The 27,145-nt window shown below is 43.8% G+C and overlaps 2 protein-coding genes across 2 annotated transcripts; both read left to right on the top strand.

The window, feature by feature from the left end:
- The first annotated feature begins 1,382 nt into the window (after positions 1-1,382).
- LOC137535757 (beta-microseminoprotein-like) lies at positions 1,383-8,989 on the top strand. Its single transcript, XM_068257635.1, has 4 exons — positions 1,383-1,475; positions 3,593-3,701; positions 6,564-6,666; positions 8,438-8,989. Exons 1-4 carry the CDS (start codon positions 1,449-1,451, stop codon positions 8,559-8,561), a joined length of 363 nt encoding a protein of 120 aa, XP_068113736.1. The 5' UTR covers positions 1,383-1,448; the 3' UTR covers positions 8,562-8,989.
- Positions 8,990-11,433: 2,444 nt separating this feature from the next.
- Positions 11,434-26,758, top strand: DNAJC9 (DnaJ heat shock protein family (Hsp40) member C9). The gene is made up of 5 exons (XM_068257636.1): positions 11,434-11,730; positions 20,214-20,354; positions 24,123-24,377; positions 25,793-25,879; positions 25,961-26,758. The coding sequence occupies exons 1-5, from the start codon at positions 11,548-11,550 to the stop codon at positions 26,078-26,080; spliced, it is 786 nt and encodes a 261-aa protein (XP_068113737.1). The 5' UTR covers positions 11,434-11,547; the 3' UTR covers positions 26,081-26,758.
- The last annotated feature ends 387 nt before the right edge of the window (positions 26,759-27,145 follow it).

Below are 27,145 nucleotides of genomic sequence, written 5' to 3' on the forward strand. Positions count from 1 at the left end.
CAGGTAGTTAGAATTGCCGTTCTCAAGTAGGGCAATCTCTTCTTTTGCCTCAACCCATTAGCATCTTCAAGAACAGGGGCGTAATAATAGGGGATGCAGCCCCTGCACCTGCGGGGGGACCTTATCAAGGCCGTTTTTGGGGGCAGGAGGTGTCGCAGCCTGAGGAGAGAGCAATGTACATCGGCGGGGAGGGGGGACTGTCCCCCCCTCCCTTATCTCGGGCTCTCCCCTCTGCACTCACCTTCAGCATCTATTACTGGCAGCGGGTGGCAGCTATACATCCCTCCATCCGCCGCGGAGGTCTACGATTTCTAAGTGCTTCACGCTACTTCCTGTTCAAACAGGAAGAAGCGTGAAGCACTTACAGATCGGAACCTCCGGCGGTGGATGGAGGTATGTGTCCTGCCTGCCACCGCTGCTGCCAGTAATAGATGCTGGAGGGGAGTGGTGAGGGGAGAACTGAGGTGAGGGGGGGAACCTGTCCCCCCTCCTCGTTGATGTGCAATGCTCTCCCAGATGCTGCAACCCCTCCTGCCCCCCCCCCCAAAACGGCCCTGAGCAAGAACCCGGGGGGGGGGGGGGGAGGGCTGTCCAGATCCTTGCAGTGGGGCCCGGTGACTTCTAGTTACGCCCCTGTTCAAGAGTCATCTTGGAATGCTTTGATCTCTCTCTACTGTATAGAGACTGAAAGCAGAAGTCCTCTGTTATTGTCTCACACTGTGCCCAAATGACAAGAGGCCATAAATACACATTACAACAGTACTAATTAGAAACAAGGAAAAGTAACAAAGAAAAAAAAGTGCTAAAATAAACTGGCCTGGAACACTCACAAGCCTTTAAATAAATTGGCTTCTAAAGAGTTACAGGGGCAACATGCTAAGCAATCAAAAGGGGCAGAGACAGAAGTAAAAATTCCCTTGATAGAGGCTCCATGTATCCATAAAAAAAAGAAAATCCAAGTTTTAGCATTTGATATGTTGTCTTTGTATTACTATTTTCAATAAAAAATACGGTTTAATGTATCTGAAAATCATTCCACGCTGTTTTCAGTTACATAATACTGTATAATGAATTTGCCATCTTACTGTTCTATAAAACACATTGCTGTGTAATATGCAGATGAAACTGATATGCAGTTATCTCATCATTAAATCCTTAGAATCTACATGCTACATAAGAACATCCTATTTTAATTTGTACTTTGGTTCCTCATTGTGTCTCAGGCTGTATGTCTCATCTCATCATATAAACAATAAAATAGGACTTTTCATGAGTAATCCATAATTGTCTTGTTCCAAAAATTGTGGGAGTGCCACTCCCATTGTAGCCACACCTTCCTTTATTGCTCAAGTACTTTAACAATCCTTGCACTTGCACACTCAGCCAACCTGCTCAGCACAGCCAGGACCTGTCTAGTGTTAAGATCATACTCTACTACTCTCTGAATCATGCATTACAGCTACAACTCTCCACTGGTAAGAAAACTACTTATTTAAGCAGTATTGCATGAAACTCTGTGTTCTCTAGCAGACCACTGGAATTTCTTTGCTATATATCGTATTCCAAACTGAATTCTTCACTAGCTTATATTAGATGAACACCTAGTCCAAAATTCTGCAGTACATAGCGGGCATACTGGGCTGTGAAGAGATCACTGTTCATTTACAGCAGGGATTTCCAACTCCAGCCCTTAAAGAGAACCTGTAAGAAAAAAAGAGGGGTTACTTACCTCGGGAGGGGGAAGCCTCTGGATCCTAATGAGGCTTACCCTTCCTTCTGTGTAGCAGGGATCCAGCGCTGAAACCCCCGGCCAGCAGCAGATGGCAATATTTACCTTTGCGATCCAGCGCAGGCACAGTACCATCTTTCCCCCCGGTCTCCAGCAGAAATAGCTGAGCCCATTCAGGTTCATTCTTCTGCACAGACGTCTTGCTCCTGCACAGTAGAGCAGACCCGATAGGACTCGGCTATTTCTGCTGGAGCCAGAGTGGGAACATAGTACTGCGCCTGCGCTGGATCCCAAAGGTAAAAATCACTGTGTGCCATAGGCGCTACTGCCTCTGCACACATTGGATTTTCGGTGTGAGCAATCGATGGATCGGGGCTACACAGGAGGATGAGGGAAGCCTCATTAGGATCCAGACGCTTCCCCCTCCTGAGGTAAGTACCTTCAAAAGGGCATTTTTTTTTTTAAGGAACGAGGTTCTCACACATTTTTGTCAGAGCTCAAATTAATTAATTGATGGGTCTGAATCAGGAAAGGTAGCCATGCATTAATTGGGGTGTAGTTAGAACTCTTTTTTGAATTAATCAGAATAGATTTTGAGGTTCAGAAGCTAGCATGATAGCACTGTTGCTGTAATTTATGGGAATTTGTCTGTGGAGCCACCAGCGTAAGTGCAATATTCAGTTAGGATTACTGTAAATGGACTGTCCAACACATTCTACTACTCTATAGGTGTAACTGGATTAAACAGTGCAGTGGTTTGTTCCTAAATACACTAACTAGCCTTCAGATTAAAAGCACTTGCCTAACACTGTATAGGTTCCCCTTTTACCTCTAAACAGCTCTGCTCCAACCTGTTGAGGCCTGCACTCCACAAGTCCTCAGAAGCTGTCCTGTGGTGTTTCTGGCATCAAGAAGTTAGCATCAGGTCCTTTCAGTGCTGCACAGTGTGAGGCAGTCTCCATGGATCACACTTATTTGTTTCCCAGGCCATCTCACACAGATGAAAGATACAGAAGCATCTGGCCAGCCACATGCCCTAAAAGACTTCAGAAGTGAACAGGCGTTCAGCACTGGTACATTCACTGGTCAATATCTATGCAGTAGATCCATATGCAGAAAGCTGCAAGGCATTGTGTTCTGATACCTTCTTCCCATGTCCAGCATTAAGTTTACCACTACAGTAAATGTTATGTGGGATCAGGCCAGATGGACTACCTTTGCTTCTTATGTACATCAGTGAGCCTTGGACACCCATGGCCTTATCACTGGCTCACCAGATGTCCTTCCTATCACTTTTAGTAGTTGTTAACCACTGCATACACCCCAAATGACTTGTTATTTTGGAGATGTTCTAACACAACTATTTAGCCACTGTAATCTGTCTCTTGTCAAAATCATTAAGTTTGACTGTTCATTAGCTCTTCAATACATCCCTCCCCGATAAATTCAAAGCTTTATCCATTCTTGAGTAACTTTATTACACCGTAGTACATGGCCTGGCTTCACAGGGTGTTCCTGGAGAACCTTTAGTGTGCAATGCTGGCACAGAGTTGGGATTAGAGATACTACAACTGCACATGCTGCGGTCTTTGGGATGCTTGTACCCAAACCAGGGTGTGCCACCATGTACCAGAGCTATGCTGTCCACCTCCTTTTCTTGCAGAAATTCTTCTGTTTAGACAAAGACTGGTCCTTTTAATAAATAAACGTTATACAACTTGTGCAGAAACAAGCAAAAAAGACAGATACAATTACATTGGTATATGCATGCGACTTGATGCAACTTTTAATTTTAAAAAATAGTTAAAAAGGTATTTTGGCTATTTTTATCAAATAATTAATTATTCTTTTTTCTTTTTACAGAGTCACTTGATCATTTTTGTATTTGTTTCTGGTCTCCTAATGCTGTCATGTAACTCGTCATGTGATGAAAAGAAGCCACTGCGATCAAGGAATGGAGCAAAACCAGTTGGTAAGGGTGTCCTTATTTGCATGCTATAGATTAAAGGAACACTTGCAAACCAAGTGTTCTAAACTGACACTGTACAAATAATGTTTAAGTAGCAGTGTAAACATTTTCCTACTTTTCATGTTAAACATCAGAGGCAAAAGCTTTAATTTATTGAGTGTAGGATTTAGCTTTATTTGGAAAAAATAAATTGCAGAAGGGGTGTCTGCTTCAATGCCAGTGTTGCATATCAGACTACAGAGTATTTTTCTCTGAAAGCAAAAAAAGTACGAAAAGCTGCGGTGTCACAGACAATTACAAATGTTTATAACAAGTTTCATTTCCTCTGCTCTCTTCAGACACTTCAGTCAGAGACAAAGGGCACAGCAGCTGCAGCTGTTGAGAGCTTTTTCTCACATGCAGAGTTATAAAAAGGGCTAACAGATGAAGTGTGAGGGGAATTTCCCCTCCCCTCATGACTCATTCTGCCGTCAGTTGTGGCTTCAGTAAAGTGTGAAAGTATTTTGATAACACTAAACATAAAGGTTGCTAGTGAAATGTATACACTAGTACTTAGCACCACTTCCCAAACAATTCCTATCTCAATTGAAAAAAAAAAACATGTTAATCGATAGTGTTCCTATCGTTCCTATGGCATGTTAAAAAAAATCACCTGCATGTTACAATAGCAAAATAAGTTCTTAGCAAGAAATACCAGGGAATATAAAAAATGTATGGTCATTTTTATCACCAAAACACTAGTAAGACTATCACAGACTTAGGCCACGTACACATTGGGTCAGACAATACAATCACATTGCTAGCGTGATGGAATTATATTGTAATGGTTTCTTCAGATTGCTGTATTAGCATTGTGGTGCAACGGACCTGCTGGCGTAAGGCAATGCATACTGTTCAATACCGAACAATACTATGTCCAGTGTAGCAACAAGGAACTGGATACCATCCAGGATTTGGTTTTACTCCATTAAAAAATGAATAGCACAAAAAGTACTTGCATGTGTCTTTTATGTGTCCATATTTAGTAATGGTCATGTCTATGAGAACTCATGGAGAAGCATGTGATCAGTTTGGTCAGGTGATAGATATGCAAGTCTCTGATTTGCTAGTCATGATCATGTGTTAAAGCAGGATGTGATCACAGCAAATCAGAGCTTTGCAAATCTATCAGCTGATCGAACAAATCAGTGATCACATGCTTCTCCGTGAGCTCGCCAAGACATGACCATCACTATCCATTTGTCCACTCTGTGGCAAGCAAGGGAGAGTGGTGTGGGGGTGGGTGCTCTGTCCAGAGCAGCACTGTAGCCGTTACACATTATCCAAACACTTGTTCATGTGCTTTACTGTAACCCATATACATAACCTATATGTAGGGTAGTGCAGCAGAGTAGTGTATTTTACCTACTCCAGCTCAGCTTGCCGGTCCCCTCACCTCTTAATACTAGTCAGCAATTGTGTGCTGTACTTTTACTTACATGTGGCTGCAGAGACCACGTTCACAGGAAATGCAACAGATCATGACAGCGGTGCCACAAATTATGTTCATGTTTCATTGGGTACAGTGAAGCATACAATCAATTAAAAGTATGCTTTACTTCTGCTGTTAATGCACAAATTTAGTGGTAACACTGCATGTAGATTGTTACCATACAGCAACCCATTATACCGCAATGTGCCCGCCACACAGTAAACTTCATATAGGTAGTGCATTGCAGTGCAGTTAGCAAGATTACAAGGCCATTAGGAAGCACCACAACGTACCACTGTGAAGAGGGCCTGAGGGTTCTTTCATTACATTACATGACACACTCAGAAGCTGCATGAAGAAACAGTACAGTCAGAGAGGGAAATGACATACAGTAGTGTAGAAGGTAAAATGCACTGCTTCACTGACTGCTGCACTTATCTACATAGAGGAGAGAAATGAGGATGGGACAGAGACTGAGTGTGACCACTAAGGGGATTGGGGGGAGCATTTGAGGAAGCACCTACCTGCCTAGGCGACCTAGGCAATTCACCCAGAGGCTGAAACCTTATATATGTAATGTGGCAGAGTTCTGTAAATTAAAGAGACTCCGTAACAAAAATGGCATCCTGTTTTTTATCATCCTACAAGTTCCAAAAGCTATTCTAATGTGTTCTGGCTTACTGCAGCACTTTGTACTATCACAGTCTCTGTAATAAATCAACTTATCTCTCTCTTGTCAGACTTGTCAGCCTGTGTCTGGAAGGCTGCCAAGTTCGTCAGTGTTGTGGTTCTGCTATGAACTCCCCCTTCCAGGCCCCTCTATGCACACTGCCTGTGTGTTATTTAGATTAGAGCAGCTTCTCTCTTCTCTCTTATCTTTTACAAGCTGGATAAATCGTCCTCTGAGCTGGCTGGGCTTTCACATAGTGAGGAATTACAGACAAGGGCAAAGCTGTTTGCAGGAAGAAAAGAGCAGCCTGAAACTTCAGTGCTTGAGAGATGCAGGGGGAAAGAAACACACAAATGATCTCTTGAGATTCAAAACGAAGGCTGTATACAGCCTGCTTGTGTATGGATGTATTTTCTATGTGTGGACATACTGTACATCAACCTACTTCCTGTTTTGGTGGCCATTTTGTTTGTTTATAAACAAACTTTTTAAAACTGTTTTTAACCACTTTTAATGCGGCGGGGAGCGGCGAAATTGTGACAGAGGGTAATAGGAGATGTCCCCTAACGCACTGGTATGTTTACTTTTGTGCGATTTTAACAATACAGATTCTCTTTAAGGCAAGGATAACAGATTACATATACTAACCATACAGTATGTTCCTTCATGTGTCTAGATACACTGCTCTTTTAAATCCCTGATCTTAATGATTTGGTTTCTTTAGAATGTATGGATGGAGACACTGCAAGGCCACTGAATTCAACATGGCGCACAGAAGACTGCAGGAATTGTACCTGTACAGAAGGCACGATAAGCTGCTGTCCAGCGTAAGCATTTACAAACCATCATACAATCTTACTATTAAGTATTATCTCTGCTTAGCGGTAGATTATGGGGGAATAAACTGTACGTCATGTTAATAAAAAACCTTGCTATGGCATTTACAATCACATTAAACTCTTTTTATACTAAGCTAGTCTACTATATAGGGGGTAAAAGAACAGAAACATTGGAGTTGAGTAACAAAGCAGCGTTAGGGTTCAAACCCACTAGAAGCCTTTTCTAAGTACTAGTAATTTAAAAATGCTCTTACTAATGCAATGCTATGGGGGATTTTTTATAAAATCACATCACTCAAGTGGCACCACACACATAGCATTACATTAGCAAGAGCTTTTCGAATCACAACTGCTTATTAGCGGCTTAGTAACATACTACTAGTGTATTCCACGCCTTATGCTGTAATGCATGAATTGACGTTATTTTATCGCACTGCACATGTATCACAATTTGCATTGGTATAGTCTTACTGTTCAAAACATACTGTTCGTTATTGTGAAATAAATATAATTACAAGACATATCCGAGGAGCTTAAAAATAAAAAAAATTCCACTTACCTGGGGCTTCTTCCAGCCCCTGCCAGCCATGCGGTGCCCTCGCCACAGCTCCGATCCCCTCCGGCGCAAGATTCCCACTGCGCCTGCGCCAGCGGCTCTCAGAGTTGCGCTGAGGTCATCCAGACTGTACTGCGCAGGCACAGTAGCTATGCACCTGCGCAGTACAATCCTGCTGTGGCAAGAGCACAGGATGGCTGCCAGGGGCTGGAGGAAGCCCCAGGTAAGTAGATTTTTTAGTTTTATTCTTCCTGGACCTTCCCTTTAACAAAAGAGACACCAGACAATGTGCAACATATGTGCATTGTCCACTTGCTCATTGTTTTATACGTCATATGCTACACAAGAGTTAAAGTGTACCCGAGGCTGTTTTCGATGTAAAAAAGGAACACAGAGGCATGTTCCCATCTGAAGGACATGCCTCTGTGTGCCCTCCTCAGGCCTTTCAGTGTCCCCTGCTAGCTAATTCCCCCCCCCCCCCCCCGAATTTGCCGACATGCAGCTTGTCAGCAAACTAATAGGGGTGTCCCAGTGCAACGCCTCTTACCCGCCTATCAGAGCCTTCTCACCACCTCTCCACTGCCTATTCCCCGCCCCCTCCATGAAAATCAGCGCTATGTGCTCTTATGCTGGGCATACATGAGTCGATTAGCCGCCGCATCGACTCCCACCGTGTCCCCACGGGTGGCCGGATCGATTCCACTCGTCCCCGCGGGTGCTCCTTATCTTCCGTTCGATTCCCCGCTTTTTTCCGCCCGCGGGTATCGAGCGGGGAATCGATCCGGCGGGTCATCGGACCTGTCGGAAATTATCAATCGAGCCATCACGGGCTCGATTGATAAGGAAGGATCCTACCGTGTATGCCCAGCATAAGAACTGCTTCTGCAGCATCGTGATCCCGAAAGTCACAGAAGCAAACGTAAAGAACAGGACGTGGGAGTGGCAGGGAGCAGCGGCAATGGACGTTGCTTAATCTGGCTACCCCCTCCTTCCCCCCAGATCAGGTGGCCTGCTTTGTTTGGTTTTAAGAACGGCTTGGGTTCGCTTTCAGTCTCAATCTCCCCTAGTGCAGTATCATTTGAATTTATTAGCTGAGGGTTGTGATTTATATATATATTAACAGTTTTAGTTACTCAAGCTTTTTTTTAATAATATTTTCTGAGATTTCATGAATAAGTGAAGTAAACTTCTCTCTTCTTACAGGCCGTTAAGGCCTCTTCCAGTCGATTCCATGTGTGAATGTGTACAGAACAAAGCCACGTGCGAATATGAGGTGAGAAGGAAGGACAACTCTTCAGAGCCCTGCATTCTCTGGGGTGTAATGTAATAAGAGTAATGGTACCATTCACCAAGAGGAAACTGCAGGAAAATCAGCTTTATGGAGATGGAGAAGTAATAGAAAGAAGCTAATTTACTAAGTTTCTTCAAGACCGGAGATAGAACATCCTAACAACTTGGCGTTCTGAAACCCTGGATTTATTAAAATGACCAGCTTATTGATGTAACTGATAGCAGCTTTAGCACTGTTCATACACCAGAGCAAGAACTGTGCAAAAGTTAGTGAAATAGCATTTGTGTGATCGCACCAACTGTACAAACTATTTTTTTTAAATCCAGGGCAGGCTGTTTTAATGTCCATTAGCATATAACCAAGTCATAACTTGAATCTGCAATTTTCTATTTTTTTATACTGTTTTAATAAATAATTACAATCAAGTGTTACTTTTACACAAATAAACTATACACCGTACCTTGCATTGGCATCAATTCACTCTCAGTAATCACTCTCAGTAACTGTTATTGTTTGACATGGAGTGTGAAAACATCATCGATAAAATCGAGATAGATAAGACACCTCCTGTCCCAGATGGCATCCACCCCCGAATATTAAGAGTACCTGTATTAGAAACACAGAAGTGTCAAAAGGATAAAACAACGTTCAAATTAAAAATAGGGGAAGCGGTACTCACCTCCCCATAGAGGATCCAACAAGATAAACGTTCCAAAAGTATTCTATAATAATGTACTCCAATAATTGTGACACTTTTCGTGGGACACAGCCCACTTCCTCAGGCAGTGGAACCGGAGCAGCTGGGGGGCACCAAACACAAGCTAAGACTACATAACTCTTAAAGAGAAACCATGACCAAGAATTGAACTTCATCAAAATCAGTAGCTGATACCCTCTTCCCCATGAGAAATCTTCTCCTTTTCACAGGGGGATCATCAGGGGGCTCTGTATGGCTGATATTGTGGTGAAACCCCTCCCACAGTGTGATGTCAGGATTATGGTCCTGGCAGTTTCCTGTCTGTGAACCTCATTACATTGTGGGGGAAAAAACAGCTGTTTACAGCTGGGTCCAACTGCCAAAAAAGCAAGCAGCATCTCCTTCCACTGACATCACCTGCCAGCAGTAAAAATGTCACATTGTGGTAAATGTTAGACTGTAAATCAGGGAAAGGATTTACAATGGGAAAGCACTGACTAAATCATTTATACATAATTATTGTAAAAGCATTTTTTTATTACATTATTTTCACTGGAGTTCCTGTTTAATGTACGGTAGATATAGTCAATGACAACGTATACTAATATACAGTGGGTTGCAAAAGTATTCGGCCCCCTTGAAGTTTTCCACATTTTGTCACATTACTGCCACAAACATGCATCAATTTTATTGGAATTCCACGTGAAAGACCAATACAAAGTGGTGTACATGTGAGAAGTGGATCGAAAATCATACATCATTCCAAACATTTTTTACAAATAAATAACTGCAAAGTGGGGTGTGCGTAATTATTCGGTCCCCTGAGTCAATACTTTGAAGAACCACCTTTTGCTGCAATTACAGCTGCCAGTCTTTTAGGGTATGTCTCTACCAGCTTTGCATATCTAGAGACTGAAATCCTTGCCCATTCTTCTTTGCAAAACAGCTCCAGCTCAGTCAGATTAGATGAACAGCGTTTGTGAACAGCAGTTTTCAGATCTTGCCACAGATTCTCGATTAGATTTAGATCTGGACTTTGACTGGGCCATTCTAACACATGGATATGTTTTGTTTTAAACCATTCCATTGTTGCCCTGGCTTTATGTTTAGGGTTATTGTCCTGCTGGAAGGTGAACCTCCGCCCCAGTCTCAAGTCTTTTGCAGTCTCCAAGAGGTTTTCTTCCAAGTTTGCCCTGTATTTGGCTCCATCCATCTTCCCATCAACTCTGACCAGCTTCCCTGTCCCTGCTGAAGAGATGCACCCCCCCGAGCATGATGCTGCCACCACCATATTTGACAGTGGGGATGGTGTGTTCAGAGTGATGTGCAGTGTTCGTTTTCTGCCACACATAGCATTTTGCATTTTGGTCTCATCTGACCAGAGCACCTTCTTCCACATGGTTGCTGTGTCCCCCACATGGCTTGTGGCAAACTGCAAACGGGACTTCTTATGCTTTCTATTAACAATGGCTTTTTTCTTGCCACTCTTCCATAAAGACCAACTTTGTACAGTGCATGACTAATAGTTGTCCTATGGACAGTCCCCCACCTGAGCTGTAGATCTCTGCAGCTCATCCACAGTCACCATGGGCCTCTTGACTGCATTTCTGATCAGCGCTCTCCTTGTTCGGCCTGTGAGTTTAGGTGGATGGCCTTGTCTTGGTAGGTTTACAGTTGTGCCATACAGATTGGCACAACTGCATATGCATCTGCATAGAAAGAGTGATAAAGTCCTGAAAGAGGGACAAATGAGGAGGAAAGAGGGACAAATGAGGAGGAAAGAGGGACAGTCCCTCCAAAAGAGAAGTTGGGAGCTATGTAACTTAACCATAAGCAGAAGTTTCCCTGATCCTTTTACAGGCTCAGGGGCTCCTCACATATCACCAACAGTCATAGCATACGGCGTTTTCAGAAACAGAAAAGGGCAGAGGGCTAGTAATAGTGTATAATTTGTAGAAATCTAGATAACCAGCTAGCTCTGCCATGTCGTGGTGAAAAAATGACACAACCCTAGACAGTGCTACTGTTCACAGTTCTTGTAAATGAGGAACAGCAACAAGCTCTATCTAGTGAGTCTCTCATCCCACTGACACACTCTAATTTAATGGGTAAGTGCGTAGACGTTTGTGCGACAAACTTCCCAGCTCGCCTGAGTGACGTTTGTTTTGTTAGTTCGCAAGACATATCAATAAAACTTGTGAAGTTTGAGCGGAACTGACGTAGTGAGACAGGTTCAGCCAATAGTTGTGTTTTCTGCTCAAGACCCGCCAAAAGCTGTCAGGCTCAGGCTGAGCAGCAGAAACGGTGTCAGTGTGAACTGTGAAGATGCCGGGCCTGCTAGAGAGCTGCGAGCGCTACCTGGGCAGCTCCGATCTGTACGCCGTGCTGGGGGTGCGGAAGACGGCTGCAGAGGCCGAGATACGCCGCGGCTACCACAAGACCTCACTGAAGGTTCACCCGGACCGGGTGCCAGAGGGGGAGAAGGAGGAGGCCACGCTGAAGTTCCAGGTATGGCTGCAGAGCTCGGGGAAGCTGCTACAAAACATTGTAGTTTTGGATAGAGAAAACATATTTATTTTTTTGATTGCTGCCGTTTGTCCTCATCTGTGTAAATTTCCCCTATACCCTGTCCAGACAGGAAAAAGGATAAGTCTCTTTAATTGTAAGGTGCCCATACATTGCTCAATTTGTGGCACTGATCTCTGGCAGATTTGGTCATAATGATCAAGTCTGGCAGAGATTGAAGCTGCAACATGGCTACCGAATTGTAATTTTAAATCTACTAATCCTGCAGGCAGGGAAGATGTCTCTTGAAAGGGGGTGATTGAGTGCCTAGCAGTGATTGATTTCCGGACTACTGAGGGACCCCTAGCTGTTCTCAGCCCCAGCCCCTTATGTGAAATGTGTACTTCTGGGTCTGTGCAGAGTGTTGTAGCGGAACTCGCACTCACCTATGCTGGCAAGCATTTTCTCTGTCCTGTATTTTCTCTCCATTGGTACAGGGCACCTGTGCCCCATCACCTGACAGCTTGTACGAGGTCATGCATGTGCCACCAGGTCATGGGGTACAGGTGCCTGGCAGCAATGGAGATAAGACTCAGGAAGAGTGCATTAGCTTTGCCGTGCTGCAACACTCCCCACTGTCCTGACGGAACACCTTTCATGGGGAGACCCAGGTGAGGGGTATGGTCTACTGGAAATCTTTGTACAGTATGCTGGCAGATCCCTCTCTAATCAGAGAGGGATCTATCTGTTGGCCATCCGTCAGTGTTGGAAAAACACTTACCAGGGGTGACTACTATCACTAAGTGATCCTCCAGTCCCTCACAGCGCCCCATCTTTTTATTCTGGATGCTTAGCCCTTTTCTGCATGCCCCTTGATCGCACTACAGAATTAGCGGCGCTGTGGGGCACTGTAGGATTGCTCCATGACAGTGCGGACACAGGGCGGTTGCAGGGGGCTGGTAGAAGCCCCAGGGAAGTTAAACTTAACCCCCCCCCCCCCCCAAATTTGGGTTCCCTTTTAAGCTAGGAGCCTACTTGGAATGCACAATTGTACTACTGTAAGGATACACCGTGCCAGTTGCAGTGTCTGTTGCTTCATTTCACACCACTTACAACATGCTGTCGAAAAAGCGCTACAATACCGATGAGAGCCCCTGCAGAAGCATATTGGGCATGATTCACTAAGATTTTTCACCTGTTTTCACCTTATCTGTGTTACTTTTTTAAGCCCCCAAAGATCAAATATAATTAACCACTTAAGGACTGCAGTCATAAAACCCCTTAAGGACCAGAGCCTTTTTTTCCATTCGGACCACTGCAGCTTTCACGGTTTATTGCTCAGTCATACAACCTACCACCTAAATGAATTTTTACTTCCTTTTCTTGTCACTAATACAGCTTTCTTTCGGTGCTATTTGATTGCTGCTGCGAGTTTTACTTTTTATTATATTCATCAAAAAAGACATGAATTTTGTCAAAAAAATGACTTTTTTAACTTTCTGTGCTGACATTTTTCAAATAAAGAAAAATTTCCTATACATTTGAGCGCGAAAGTTATTCTGCTACATGTCTTTGATTAAAAAAAAACCATTCAGTGTATATTTATTGGATTGGGTAAAAGTTATAGCGTTTACAAACTATGGTGCCAGTGAATTTTCCCATTTTCAAGCATCTCTGACTTTTCTGCGCACCTGTCAGGTTTCATGAGGGGCTAAAATTCCAGGATAGTACAAATCCCCCCCCAAATGACCCCATTTTGGAAAGAAGACATCCCAAAGTATTCAGTGAGAGGCATGGTGAGTTCATAGAAGATTTTATTTTTTGTCACAAGTTAGCGGAAAATGACACTTTGTAACAAAAAAAAAAAAAAAAAAAAAAAAGGTTTCCATTTCTTCTAACTTGCGACAAAAAAAAATGAAATCTGCCACGGACTCACTATGCTACTCTCTGAATACCTTGAAGTGTCTACTTTCCAAAATGGGGTCATTTGTGGGGTGTGTTCACTGTCCTGGCATTTTGGGGGGTGCCTAATTGTAAGCACCCCTGTAAAGCCTAAAGATGCTCATTGGACTTTGGGCCCCTTAGCGCAGTTAGGCTGCAAAAAAGTGCCACATATGTGGTATTGCCGTACTCAGGAGAAGTAGTATAATGTGTTTTGGGGTGTATTTTTACACATACCCATGCTGGGTGGGAGAAATATCTCCGTAAATGACAATTGTTTTATTTTTTTTACACACAATTGTCAATTTATAGAGATATTTCTCCCACTCAGCATGGGTATGTGGAAAAATACACCCCAAAACACATTATACTACTTCTCCTGAGTACGGCGATACCACATGTGTGGCACTTTTTTGCACCCTAACTGCGCTAAGGGGCCCAAAGTCCAATGAGTACCTTTAGGATTTCACAGGTCATTTTGAGAAATTTCGTTTCAAGACTGCTCCTCACGGTTTAGGGCCCCTAAAATGCCAGGACAGTATAGGAATCCCACAAATTACCCCATTTTAGAAAGAAGACACCCCAAGGTATTCCATTAGGAGGATGGTGAGTTCATAGAAGATTTTTTTTTTTTTTTGTCACAAGTTAGCGGAAATTGATTTGAATTGTTTTTTTTTCACAAAGTGTCATTTTCTGCTAACTTGTGACAAAAATAAAATCTTCTATGAACTCACCATACTCCTAACGGAATACCTTGGGGTGTCTTCTTTCTAAAATGGGGTCATTTGTGGGGTTCCTATACTGCCCTGGCATTTTAGGGGCCCTAAACCGTGAGGAGTAGTCTTGAAACCAAATGTCGCAAAATGACCTGTGAAATCCTAAAGGTACTCATTGGACTTTGGGCCCCTTAGCGCACTTAGGGTGCAAAAAAGTGCCACACATGTGGTACCGCCGTACTCAGGAGAAGTAGTATAATGTGTTTTGGGGTGTATTTTTACACATGCAGATGCTAGGTGGGAGAAATATCTCTGTAAATGACAATTATTTGATTTTTTTTTACACACAATTGTCCATTTACAGAGAGATTTCTCCCACCCAGCATGGGTATGTATAAAAATACACCTCAAAACACATTATACTACTTCTTCTGAGTACGGCGATACCACATGTGTGACACTTTTTTGCAGCCTAGGTGCGCTAAGGGGCCTAACGTCCTATTCACAGGTCATTTTGAGGCATTTGGATTCTAGACTACTCCTCACGGTTTAGGGCCCCTAAAATGCCAGGGCAGTATAGGAACCCCACAAGTGACCCCATTTTAGAAAGAAGACACCCCAAGGTATTCCGTTAGGGGTATGGTGAGTTCATAGAAGATTTTTTTTTGTCACAAGTTAGCGGAAAATGACACTTTGTGGAAAAAAAAAAACAATACATATCAATTTCCGCTAACTTGTGACAAAAAATAAAATCTTCTATGAACTCACCATACTCCTAACGGAATACCTTGGGGTGTCTTCTTTCTAGAATGGGGTCATTTGTAGGGTTCCAATACTGCCCTGGCATTTTAGGGGCCCTAAACCGTGAGGAGTAGTCTTGAACCCAAATGTCTCAAAATGACCTGTGAAATCCTAAAGGTAAGAAGCAAAGGAGGAGGATGTCCGCACGATATCCCTCAATCAAGTTCCTTTATTATGGACGTATCCACACCAAATCACACATCATATAGCTGACATGTTTCGAACCGAACGGTTCTTACTCATAGCTATGAGTAAGAACCGTTCGGTTCGAAACATGTCAGCTATATGATGTGTGATTTGGTGTGGATACGTCCATAATAAAGGAACTTGATTGAGGGATATCGTGCGGACATCCTCCTCCTTTGCTTCTGTCTCGTTGGACTGGCCTGTCCTGGATCCAGCACTATCCCAGGGTGGTGTGAGCGGTTTTCTGGTGTTTTCAAATCCTAAAGGTACTCATTGGACTTTGGGCCCCTTAGCACAGTTAGGCTGCAAAAAAGTGTCACACATGTGGTATCGCCGTACTCAGAAGAAGTAGTATAATGTGTTTTGTGGTGTATTTTTACATATAACCATGCTGGGTGGGAGAAATATCTCTGTAAATGACACATTTTTGATTTTTTTTACACACAATTGTCCATTTACAGAGAGATTTCTCCCACCCAGCATGGGTATGTGTAAAAATACACCACAAAACACATTATACTACTTCTCCTGAGTATGGCGATACTACATGTGTGACACTTTTTTGCAGCCTAGGTGCGCTAAGGGGCCCAACGTCCTATTCACAGGTCATTTTGAGGCATTTGTTTTCTAGACTACTCCTCACGGTTTAGGGCCCCTAAAATGCCAGGGCAGTATAGGAACCCCACAAGTGACCCCATTTTAGAAAGACGACACCCCAAGGTATTCCGTTAGGGGTATGGTGAGTTCATAGAAGATTTTATTTTTTGTCACAAGTTAGTGAAAAATGACACTTTGTGAAAAAAACAATAAAAATCCAATTTCCGCTAACTTTTGACAAAAAATAAAATCTTCTATGAACTCATCATACACCTAGCAGAATACCTTGGGGTGTCTTCTTTCTAAAATGGGGTCACTTGTGGGGTTCCTATACTGCCCTGGCATTTTACGGGCCCAAAACTGTGAGTAGTCTGGAAACCAAATTTCTCAAAATGACTGTTCAGGGGTATAAGCATCTGCAAATTTTGATGACAGGTGGTCTATGAGGGGGCAAATTTTGTGGAAACGGTCATAAGCAGGGTGGCCTCTTAGATGACAGGATGAATTGGGCCTGATCTGATGGATAGGAGTGCTAGGGGGGGTGACAGGAGGTGATTGATGGGTGTCTCAGGGGGCGGTTAGAGGGGAAAATAGATGCAATCAATGCACTGGGGAGGTGATCGGAAGGGGGTCTGAGGGGGATCTGAGGGTTTGGCCGAGTGATCAGGAGCCCACACGGGGCAAATTAGGGCCTGATCTGATGTGTAGGTGTGCTAGGGGGTGACAGGAGGTGATTTATGGGTGTCTCAAGGTGTGATTAGAGGGGGGAAATAGATGCAAGCAATGCACTAGCGAGGTGATCAGGGCTGGGGTCTGAGGGCGTTCTGAGGTGTGGGCGGGTGATTGGGTGCCTGCAAGGGGCAGATTAGGGTCTAATCTGATGGGTAACAGTGACAGGTGGTGATAGGGGGTGATTGATGGGTAATTAGTGGGTGTTTAGAGGAGAGAAGAGATGTAAACACTGCACTTGGGAGGTGATCTGATGTCGGATCTGCGGGCGATCTATTGGTGTGGGTGGGTGATCAGATTGCCCGCAAGGGGCAGGTTAGGGGCTGATTGATGGGTGGCAGTGACAGGGGGTGATTGATGGGTGGCAGTGACAGGGGGTGATTGACAGGTGATCAGTGGGTTATTACAGGGAAGAACGGATGTAAATAATGCACTGGCGAATCGATAAGGGGGGGTTTGAGGGCAATCTGAGCGTGTGGGCGGGCGATTGGGTGCCCGCAAGGGTCTAATCTGATGGGTAACAGTGACAGGTGGTGATAGGGGGTGATTGATGGGTAATTAGTGGGTGTTTAGAGGAGAGAATAGATGTAAACGATGGATTTGGGAGGTGATCTGATGTCGGATCTGCGGGCGATCTATTGGTGTGGGTGGGTGATCAGATTGCCCGCAAGGGGCAGGTTAGGGGCTGATTGATGGGTGGCAGTGACAGGGGGTGATTGACGGGTGATTGACGGGTGATCAGGGGGGATAGATGCATACAGTACACAGGGGGGGGAGGGTCTGGGGAGAATCTGAGGGGTGGGGGGGTGATCAGGAGGGAGCAGGGGGCAGTTTAGGGACTAAAAAAAAAAAAATTGCGTTGACAGATAGTGACAGGGAGTGATTGATGGGTGATTAGAGGGGTGATTGTGTGCAAATGGTGGTCTGAGGGGTACTGTGGGCGATCAGGGGGCAGGGGGGGGGGGCAGATCAGTGTGTTTGGGTGCAGACTAGGGTGGCTGCAGCCTGCCCTGGTGGTCCCTCGGACACTGGGACCACCAGGGCAGTAGGCAGCCTGTATAATACACTTTGTAAACATTACAAAGCGTATTATACGCTTCCTATCCGGGGATCGTCGGGTTAACAACCCGCCGGCGCTTCCGATTGGCCGGCGGGTTGACGTCGCGGGTGGGCGGAGCCTATTGCCGGTGGATGCGCGCGCATTCCAGCGCGCGATCCCCGGCCAGAGAGTGCCCCAGGACCTGACGCCAATCTGCGTTACGTGGTCCTGGGGCTGCCACTTTGCCGCCGCCAATATGAAGTAGGCGGTCGGCAAGTGGTTAAGGTAAGAAAAGTAATATTGAAATTAATTTAATCAGGAACAACTTTGGGTGATTATATTGATTTTAAATGTGCTGAAAGGTTATTTTTATCAATTGGGTGATAAGTCATTTTATGAGAAGTTTTGTGAATCGAGCCCATTGCTGGGGCTTCTCATTGGATTTAAACAGACCAATAGGAATCCTTCCTCCCCCAAGGAGGTTCTCATAGTTCTACTGAGTGGTGGACCAATGACAATCCTCCTTGGAGAAGGAAGATTCCTATTGGTCTGTTTCAATTTAATGGGGGAAGTCCCAGAAGTATGCTTCTGCATGGTCTTCCGTTGGTATCCTGGCGTTTGTCCACAATAGTAATTCAGAAGGTGACAGAGGAAGTGAACAAACATATAGGACAAACAGCCCCTTAAAGGGAAGGTCCAAGCAAAAAAAAAAAAAATGAGTTTCACTTACCTGGGGCTTCTACCAGCCCCATGCAGCCATCCTGTGCCCTCGTAGTCACTCACTGCTGCTCCAGTCCCCCGCTGGCAGCTTTCTGACCTCGGAGGTCAGGGCCAAATTGCGTACATTTTTACACATTCCCGCTAGTGCAGGAACATTAACACATACATTTTTACGCGTTAGTGGTGCAACGCATACATTTTTGTTCCTGCACTAGCTGGAATGCGTAAAAATGTATGCAATGTGGCCCTGACCTCCGAGGTCAGAAAGCTGCCAGCGGGGGACTGGAGCAGCAGTGAGTGACTACGAGGGCACAGGATGGCTACATGGGGCTGGTAGAAGCCCCAGGTAAGTGAATCTCATTATTTTTTTTTTGCTTGGACCTTCCAAGAACGAACATTGTCCTTTCCTATAGGCTTTCACTGTTTCTGTTGGCTTCTGCGGTGTCCAGAAAAGTTATGCTAGACCTGTGTTTGTATTCAGCTTGTGCTCCAGTTTGAACAGACATGTTTAAAACAAACAAGTCTGCATGGGTCCTATTCAGCGTTCCCCCAACCCTGTCCTCAAGGCCTATCAACAGTGCATGTTTTGTGGAAATCCAAAGAGGTAGTTAATCAGCTCTTCTGAGACACTAATTACCCCACCTGTACATGTTTATGGTTTTCTGCAAAACATATACTGTTGGTGGGCCTTGAGGACAGGGTTAGGTGCGTACACGCGCACTATGGCCGGCAACAATGGGTCTGCCGGACCCTTCCACTGGACGGACTTTCAGCTGACAGTAGTGTGTGTGTGTGTGTGTGTGTGTGTGTGTGTGTGTGTGTGTGTGTGTGTGTGTGTGTGTGTGTGTGTGTGTGTGTGTGTGTGTGTGTGTGTGTGCGTGTGTACAGTCTGTCAGGCAGACTGATAAGGGTGTTTCTGAACGATCCAGGAACAGCCTTATCAGTCCGCCGACAGCGCATACACAGGCGCTACTGTCGGCTGAAAGTCCGCCCAGCAGGAGGGTCTGACAGACCTGTTGGCGGCCGTAGTGTGTGTGGTGTACCTTTACTCTACTGCGGAATATGGAACATTTTATGTGTAGAGGCTGCAATGCTTAAAGTGTAAGTCTACCTGATGCCTTCCTTGCCATCCTCCCCGGTTGCTACATTGCTTTGCAGATATTTCTGTGCAGAATGCTCCCGGCGACAGGAGCTTGATAGGTGCAACCGTGCATATGCAGAGGCACAGGGGAGGGAGGCATCAGAGGTCATGGAGCTGGATGAAGCCCCAGGGGAGTATCAATTCTTTTATTTATGCCATCTCAGGTTCACTTTAAACCTTTTTATGCGGGTGGGAAAATTACAATTCCCAGACAAGTTTTTATTGTGTCTTGTTTCCTGTCCTGCGGATTCGGGCATCACTAGGGTTGGTGTGACTCGTGGTTTCTCTTTTCCCCTATGGGCCTAACTCCATACCACACCAAACAAATTCAATTATGCTTTTTTGTTCAAATTATGTTAGTTACAAAAGAAGAAATGAAATGCCAATAGTGTAGTAGTTTCAAACAGGACTAGCAAAGGTTGTAATACTGTATCATGTACACATGGGCATGGTGGTGTGTGGCCTGTCTGTTCTCAGCTTGAAACGTGGATAAATTGTGCTTTGTACGCAAACAGCTCATTTGAGTGGGAACAATAACGGAAGGCAAAAGGGTATTTTGTTGTTTTTTTCTATTTGTATCTGTAAAGTATTGTCCACTTTGCTGTATTTTTTTCAGATACTTGGAAAAGTTTATTCAGTTCTCTCTGATAAAGACCAGCGTGCAATCTATGATGAGCAAGGGATTGTTGATGAAGAATCTGATTCAATACCTCAAGACCGGAACTGGGAGGAATACTGGCGTCTGCTCTTTAAGAAGGTAAGCAGCAGTGTGTTTGAACATTCTGTCAAGTCTACTATAGCCTTTACATTTCTACCTCAGTTAGCCTGTCTTCTGTCCCAAAGTCTTGTGCCAGTATAACTCTGATGGCCTTGTCCATGTATTATGTTGACTCTCTTTTAAGAGGAACTTTACTGAATTAATCGTAATTAATAACATTGCCTTTTTTTTTAATATATGTAAATTGTTTATTCAGTGTTTACCCACTGAAAAACCTTTATCACTCTGGTTTACATTCTGAAATTTGTCACATGTGGCTACATATTTACTGCTTCACTGAAGATTTTTTTTTTTATTATTATTGTGTGTTCCAAAGCCAGCAGAAATGATACCTGGTTTCTCATAATGCTCTGGGAGAAGAATTCTGCAAATCTAAACAGCCTTGTCTAATCACTGGGAAGGTGGGGCTACATACCAATATAGAGCTGTATAGATATAGGAAATGTTTCTGATGCTGAAAAAGTACTGCAAAAGTGGGTATGCTGAATAATTTACTACACAGTACTATTTGTCACTACGGTGCCTCTTTATTGCCTTAGGTCGCTGACACTGAACATGAAATTGCAATATTTATTTTGGTTTAAACCAGGGGTGTCAAACAGGGGGCCGACATTAAAAATGTAAACGAAGTTGAGGGCCACCAGTCATACCGTAATGCCCCTGCCGCACTGTGAACTTTACAATAGGTGGTGCGTTGCAGTGCAGCAGAGTGGTGGAGGATAACAGGCACATTGTAACACGACTCGCTGCAGTTCAATGTATCACCTATGCGACATTCACAGTGCGGGGGGGGGGGGGGGGTGTAATGGCGTGTGACATCCTAATGCACTACAAAAGAGAAAAGACAGCTCTCACTGAATGCGAGTATAGGTGGACTGTGGCCAAAAGGCCTAACATGATACAGTGGCTGTATATTTTTGCAGCCAGAGATTGTCTTAAAGAGAACCAGAGGTGGGTTTCTGCAATCAATATTAGGACACAGAGGCACATTCTGCCTACTATCACCAGCCTCTGTGTCCTTATAGTGTGCCTGTGCGTTGGTCGTTTTTGTTAAGCACTTTGAGACCGATTGCGTTTTTTCACTTCCTGACAGGAAGTGAACGCTTTGACCCGGAAAAGAATAAATACAATATATTTATTCTTAAAAATGCTCATGCAATTGCTGCACAAAGCGATTTTGTTAGCGTTTTGCGTTTTCTTATACCTTCCATCGAGGCAGAATCGCCTCAAAAATGGCCCATGCAGCGCTTTTCTGAGTGGATCGGAAACAAGCCGCTCAGATGTGAACTTTCTCATAGAGAATCATTGCACAAGCGCTTTCAGGGCGATGCACAACTGACAGCCATCCATCCTGGATCTAATGCTGGAGCAGCAGAACACGCTACCTACCATTAAAAAGGGATGCACGCAAGCTCCGGACAGTGCGCTCTGACGGCAGGAGGTAGATGACCACACACGTGCCACAGCGCTCCAATGTAAGCAGTCGGGAGTGGGTGGAGCATAGGAGTGATAGAGCGTGGCTATGCTCAGTGCTCCATCCTGAGAAGATGGTGGGAGTGGGCAGAGCAAATGAGTGATAGTCTGGCAAAGCTGTCTCACTCCGTATCTAGAGGGAGGAGGCGGGCACAATCACTGAGACCACAGAAGAATCAAGCGGCAGGTGATGGAAGGTGGTAGACAGGATGGAGCATGGCTGTGGCCAAATTCAATGTCCATTCATTCCTCAACCACTGTTGGGCCACAGTTTGACACCTAGGGTTTAAACTGACAGTTGCTTGGCTGTCCTGCTGAATTTTTTTGTCATTGTTTTAAATAGAAAAAAGTACGTCCGTCTATCCTTTTCCTTTCACTACATGGTCCTTTTTGAATTCTCTCCTACCACGATAATCTTTTATTGTATAAAGGTGGCTTTTGGTGATCCAGCTTAACCACCCTGGCATTCTATTAAGATCGACAGGGTGGCGGCGCAGCAGCATCAGTAAGTGACACTGATTGGCCAGGCTGCGCAGGGGTCTCGGGAGGGGGTGGGGACCCCTTACGCGATGGGTAGCGGTACATCGGCAAAGTGCTAGCTGCGTGTTTAAAAAAAAAAATGGTACAATTGACCCAGCAGGGCCTGAGCGGCGCCATCTAGCGGTCATGGACGAGCTGAGCTCGTCCATACCACTAAGATGGTTAAAGGGAATCTAAACTGAAAGGGATATGAATGTTTCCTTTTAAACAATACCAGTTACCTGGCAGTCCTGATCTGCAGTAGTGGCTGAATCACACACCTGTAACAAGCATGCAGCTAATCCAGTCTGACTTCAGTCAGAGCACCTGATCTGCATTCTTGTTCAGGGGCTGTGGCTGAAAATATTAGACACACATGATTAGCAGGAGAGTTAGGCAACTGGTATTTTAAAAGGAAAATGCATATCCTTCTCAGTTTAGGTTCCCTTTAAGTGCTTATACTAAGTATTGTCATGCTATACTATTCACAGGGTCAACTTGCCTGTGCATAAAATGCATGCTTCATTTCCACATTAACAGATTCGGCTTCAAGATGGGCTATGTTCGGCCTTTATTCCAACATCCCCCCCACCCTCAGCTCTATTGGTTTTGTCTTAATAACATTAACATACATTAAAGAGACTCCGTAACAAAAACTGCATCCTGTTTTTTATCATCCTACAAGTTCCAAAAGCTATTCTAATGTGTTCTGGCTAACTGCAGCACTTTATACTATCACTGTCTCTTGTAATAAATCAACTTATCTCTCTCTTGTCAGACTTGTCAGCCTGTGTCTGGAAGGCTGCCAAGTTCTTCAGTGTTGTGGTTCTGCTATGAACTCACCTTTTCCAGGCCCCTCTCTGCACACTGCCTGTGTGTTATTTAGATTAGAGCAGCTTCTCTCTTCTTGCTTATCTTTTACAAGCTGGATAAATCGTCCTCTGAGCTGGCTGGGCTTTTACATACTGAGGAATTACAAACAAGGGCAAAGCTGTTTGCAGGAAGAAAAGAGCAGCCTGAAACTTCAGTGCATGGGGGAAAGAAACACACAAATGATCTCTTGAGATTCAAAAGGAATGCTGTATACAGCCTGCTTGTGTATGGATGTATTTTCTATGTGTGGACATACTGTACATCAACTTACTTCCTGTTTTGGTGGCCATTTTGTTTGTTTATAAACAAACTTTTTAAAACTGTTTTTAACCACTTTTAATGCGGCGGGGAGCGGCGAAATTGTGACAGAGGGTAATAGGAGATGTCCCCTAACGCACTGGTATGTTTACTTTTGAGCGATTTTAACAATACAGATTCTCTTTAAAGCATGCATTCATAAACCAATAACTTGCCAGGGGATCTGAGGAAACGTTTAGGTAATACCTCTGACTGTACAAGATTTCTTTGCTAGCTTTCAAAACTTTTGTTATGCCTGTTGATGTACGTACCAGGAGCTGTTTATGCTGTGATAACGTTAGCTCTAACATAATGCCCAACGAGGCTAGTTGATGGTGAGATCTAGAATTTGGGACAAGGAATATGGGCTATGTTATGTTCCTCCAGTATGGAGAGATCTGATCACATCCAAGCCCTCTTTCCTAAATAAAGCCATTGCTTTTTTTTTTCTGTAAATATTTTAAGGTAGTGAAATTTGTACTTAAAATCAGAAAAATTGCATACTTTTTATTCCAGGTTAGCTGTGTGGAGTTTTAAACTTTTTAAATTAATGAATTTAATTTGTGTTGTTGTTGTTCCGGACAGATAACTGTAGAAGATATCAAAGCATATGAAGAGAAGTACATAGGCTCAGAAGAAGAGAGGGCAGATATCATACAAGCGTATTTGGACTTTGAAGGAGACATGGACAGTATCCTAGAATCTGTAATATTTGCAGGAGTTGACAATGAGCCAAGGATTAGGGAAGTAATTCAAAAGGCCATTAAAAAGAAAGAAGTTCCAGCTTTTGATGCATTCGTAAAAGAACCGAAAAAGAAACGTGAACAGCGTAAAAAAAGGGTAAGACATGCATAATGCTGCCTCAGTTACAGGGAAGAAACAACGTTTTGCGTTAAAGTGGACCTGAATTCTTGCACAGGACAGAAGGAAAACAGAGGAATGCACCCTGTATGTATGTAGAGAGTTTAGCCTGTCTAATTTCCCCTCATCTGTCTGACAACTGTAATTTGATCTCTCAGCTGCGTCAGCTGGCTGCCTCGGCAGAGCAGCTAACTTGTAAACACGGGATGTAAACCCCACGTTTGCTTTCGTGAAAGCAGGAAGTAGACACTGCAGATTTATTTCAGGATTTGTATCAGCTGTAACAAAGAAATTAATTTCTTTAAAGGTTATTATGCTTTTGATTTTTTTAGAGCAGAGAGGAAGTTCTGAGTTAAGGTCTGCTTTAAAGCTGTATCATTCATTGATCATTTCAATAGATGCTAAGCATTTGTGAAAAGGTTTTCTAAACCTATCAAAGCAAGGTCATGTTCAACAACAAATCATAACCATGTCCTGTGTATGTATCTCAGAAGAGTCAGTTCACCTACAGACTTTTCTGTCATGTTAGATGGACAAAACTGTGCCATACTGTGATGCTATATAGATGAAACAAGGCTACTTTCAAGTATGTATTAAAATTAGACTACAAGGTGTCTGTGTGTATTCCTGTGTGCCATAAGCGCACTTATCCTGTACATAGCATTTGCCTGGGTAAAGGGATTGCCATTTACTTGCACACACGAGAGCAAGCCATTCTTAAATGGAAGGTTCACGGTCCATTAAAAAAAAAAGCTAATCCACTTACCTGAGCGCAGAAGAGCCCGACCTAGCAGCCGGCCTGGCCAGGTCGGGTGCGCCACCGGAGGAGACCGGGAGCCTGCGGAGCGGCGCCGAGGGCACGTCCTGCCTGCCACGGGCTGGAGAAAGCCCCAGGTAAGTGGATTATTTTTATTTTTTTTATGGAAATAAATATGGCAGCCTCCATAGCTGCCTCGCTTCAGTTGTCCCTAAAAAGGGAGACTGGCAAGGTACTTAGTAGTGTGTGGCCTCTTTCTAGTAATAATCTGCCCGAATAGCATACTACATCTTTTTCTAGTTGGAAGCCTCAACTCTTTTTTTTTTTTTTTTTTTTTTTTTTCTGCTTCCCTCTCCCAGCTGCACTAGGCTTCCTTTCTATCCATAGTGTTATACCTATGCGGTCACACTTTCTCCTACTTCTATTCAATCCGAGATGTTCATAAGTGATGTGCTAAACCACCAGGGTGTGTCTTTTATAGTGGGTAAAATACAGTATAACACTACTAGACCTCCAGGGCAAACATTTCAGCAGTGGAAGGGTGTTCTTTCACTGCATTTGGCATTGTTTTCTGCACTTGTTATGAGCAATTTATAATATCCTGTTTCCAGTAATAAACATATTGCATCTATTTCAGGCACATGAAGAAGCCAAAGAAGCTGAAGAAATGAAAAAGGAATTAGGCCTCGGTGATGAAGATGCTGACTTAAAAGCTTTAATTCAGGTAAGAATACCGAAATCTGTCCTGGATCCGTTTAGTAAAATCTGACTTTTGTGCTAACTTTGTTGCTGTAACCTTTTTTAGAAAAGGCAGAAGGACAGAGAACAGGAGCTCGATGGTTTCATGGCAAAGCTGGAAGAAAAATATGGCAACAAATCCAAGAAAGGAGGGAAGAGCACAGCAACAAAAAAAGGAAAGAAGTAATTCAGAGGGACCGAGTTACATGTTTTGTGTGCCCTGTTTATCTCCAATATCTGCCATGATTAAAGTGTAAGGCTACGCAGCTCAGGTCTGATGTTTTAGAACTGGCAGCCTACCAATCAGTATAGTGCGTTAATTCTCCATTACAAGGAGCCCATTGCAGAGACTGTTCATGGTAAATAGTGTTCCAGCTCTACTAGACACCTTCCTCTTTGTATTCTCTATCAGACATCTGTTATTTACATGTTTGTGAGCACTTTTTTATGTTTGCTTTTTACATGTTTATTATGGAGATGATAATTTCTGGTTAGGGAATTTCCTCTGCAATGGGAATTCCAGTAGCAGCACATGATCCATTTATCAGATGACCTATTTGTACTTTGGGCTGGTTGATCATGTTGCAATTGATTTTTGTGTAGGCCGATAGTCAACAGCCAGAGATGTACAAACCTAGTCACTCGATGGATTAATCCTGCTTCACAAGGAATTTTTAAAATATTTCATTTTCCTTTCAGTAGAATGGATATGTTATGCAGTTCTCTTACAGAGATGTTGCGTGGATCATTTTTAAATGCTGGAGGAAGGGCAAATATTTTTCTCTGCAGACTTGTTGCAATTTTTACATGTATACAGTATTTTGTTCCATCTTCCATATTTGTATAAAGGTGAGGGCTTTTATGAGTTCTGTTCAAATTGTATATTTTGTTGGCACTCATACTACACGAATACAACCTTGCAGAAAGTTGTAAAGTGCATATTGCGTAAAAGAAAACCAGGAAGGGGGGAGGGGGTAAAGGTAGATACTTGCCTCAGTTCAGCATAATCCTCCTTGCTGCCACTGGGACACTCTTAACTTATTTGACAAGGGCTTGTGGGTGCACTGCAAGGCTTTTTACTCTGTGCTTCTAAGCAGATGCGGGTCGTCATGCCTGCTCAGTGCAGCTGCTGAAGAAGCACCCCCCCCCCCCTATGTTTTCAGTTTAACCTTGGCTTGGATGGAAAGGTTTTACACTTGAATTGTAATACTTGACGGAACACCTTTAGTTTACCAATTCTCCAACTAAAGCT

This window comes from Hyperolius riggenbachi, chromosome 10, assembly GCF_040937935.1.
Source record: "Hyperolius riggenbachi isolate aHypRig1 chromosome 10, aHypRig1.pri, whole genome shotgun sequence".
Taxonomy (NCBI): domain Eukaryota; kingdom Metazoa; phylum Chordata; class Amphibia; order Anura; family Hyperoliidae; genus Hyperolius; species Hyperolius riggenbachi.

What these genes read in the sequence shown, in the direction of transcription:
- LOC137535757 (XM_068257635.1), top strand. Translation starts at nt 1,449, where the DNA reads ATGCATTACAGCTACAACTCTCCACTG. An exon ending in ACAGCTACAACTCTCCACTG is followed by an intron (nt 1,476 to 3,592) that starts GTAAGAAAACTA and finishes TTCTTTTTACAG; the next exon opens with AGTCACTTGATCATTTTTGT. An exon ending in ACGATAAGCTGCTGTCCAGC is followed by an intron (nt 6,667 to 8,437) that starts GTAAGCATTTAC and finishes CTCTTCTTACAG; the next exon opens with GCCGTTAAGGCCTCTTCCAG.
- DNAJC9 (XM_068257636.1), top strand. Translation starts at nt 11,548, where the DNA reads ATGCCGGGCCTGCTAGAGAGCTGCGAGCGCTACCTGGGCAGCTCCGAT. An exon ending in AGGCCACGCTGAAGTTCCAG is followed by an intron (nt 11,731 to 20,213) that starts GTATGGCTGCAG and finishes TATTTTTTTCAG; the next exon opens with ATACTTGGAAAAGTTTATTC. An exon ending in ACTTAAAAGCTTTAATTCAG is followed by an intron (nt 25,880 to 25,960) that starts GTAAGAATACCG and finishes AACCTTTTTTAG; the next exon opens with AAAAGGCAGAAGGACAGAGA.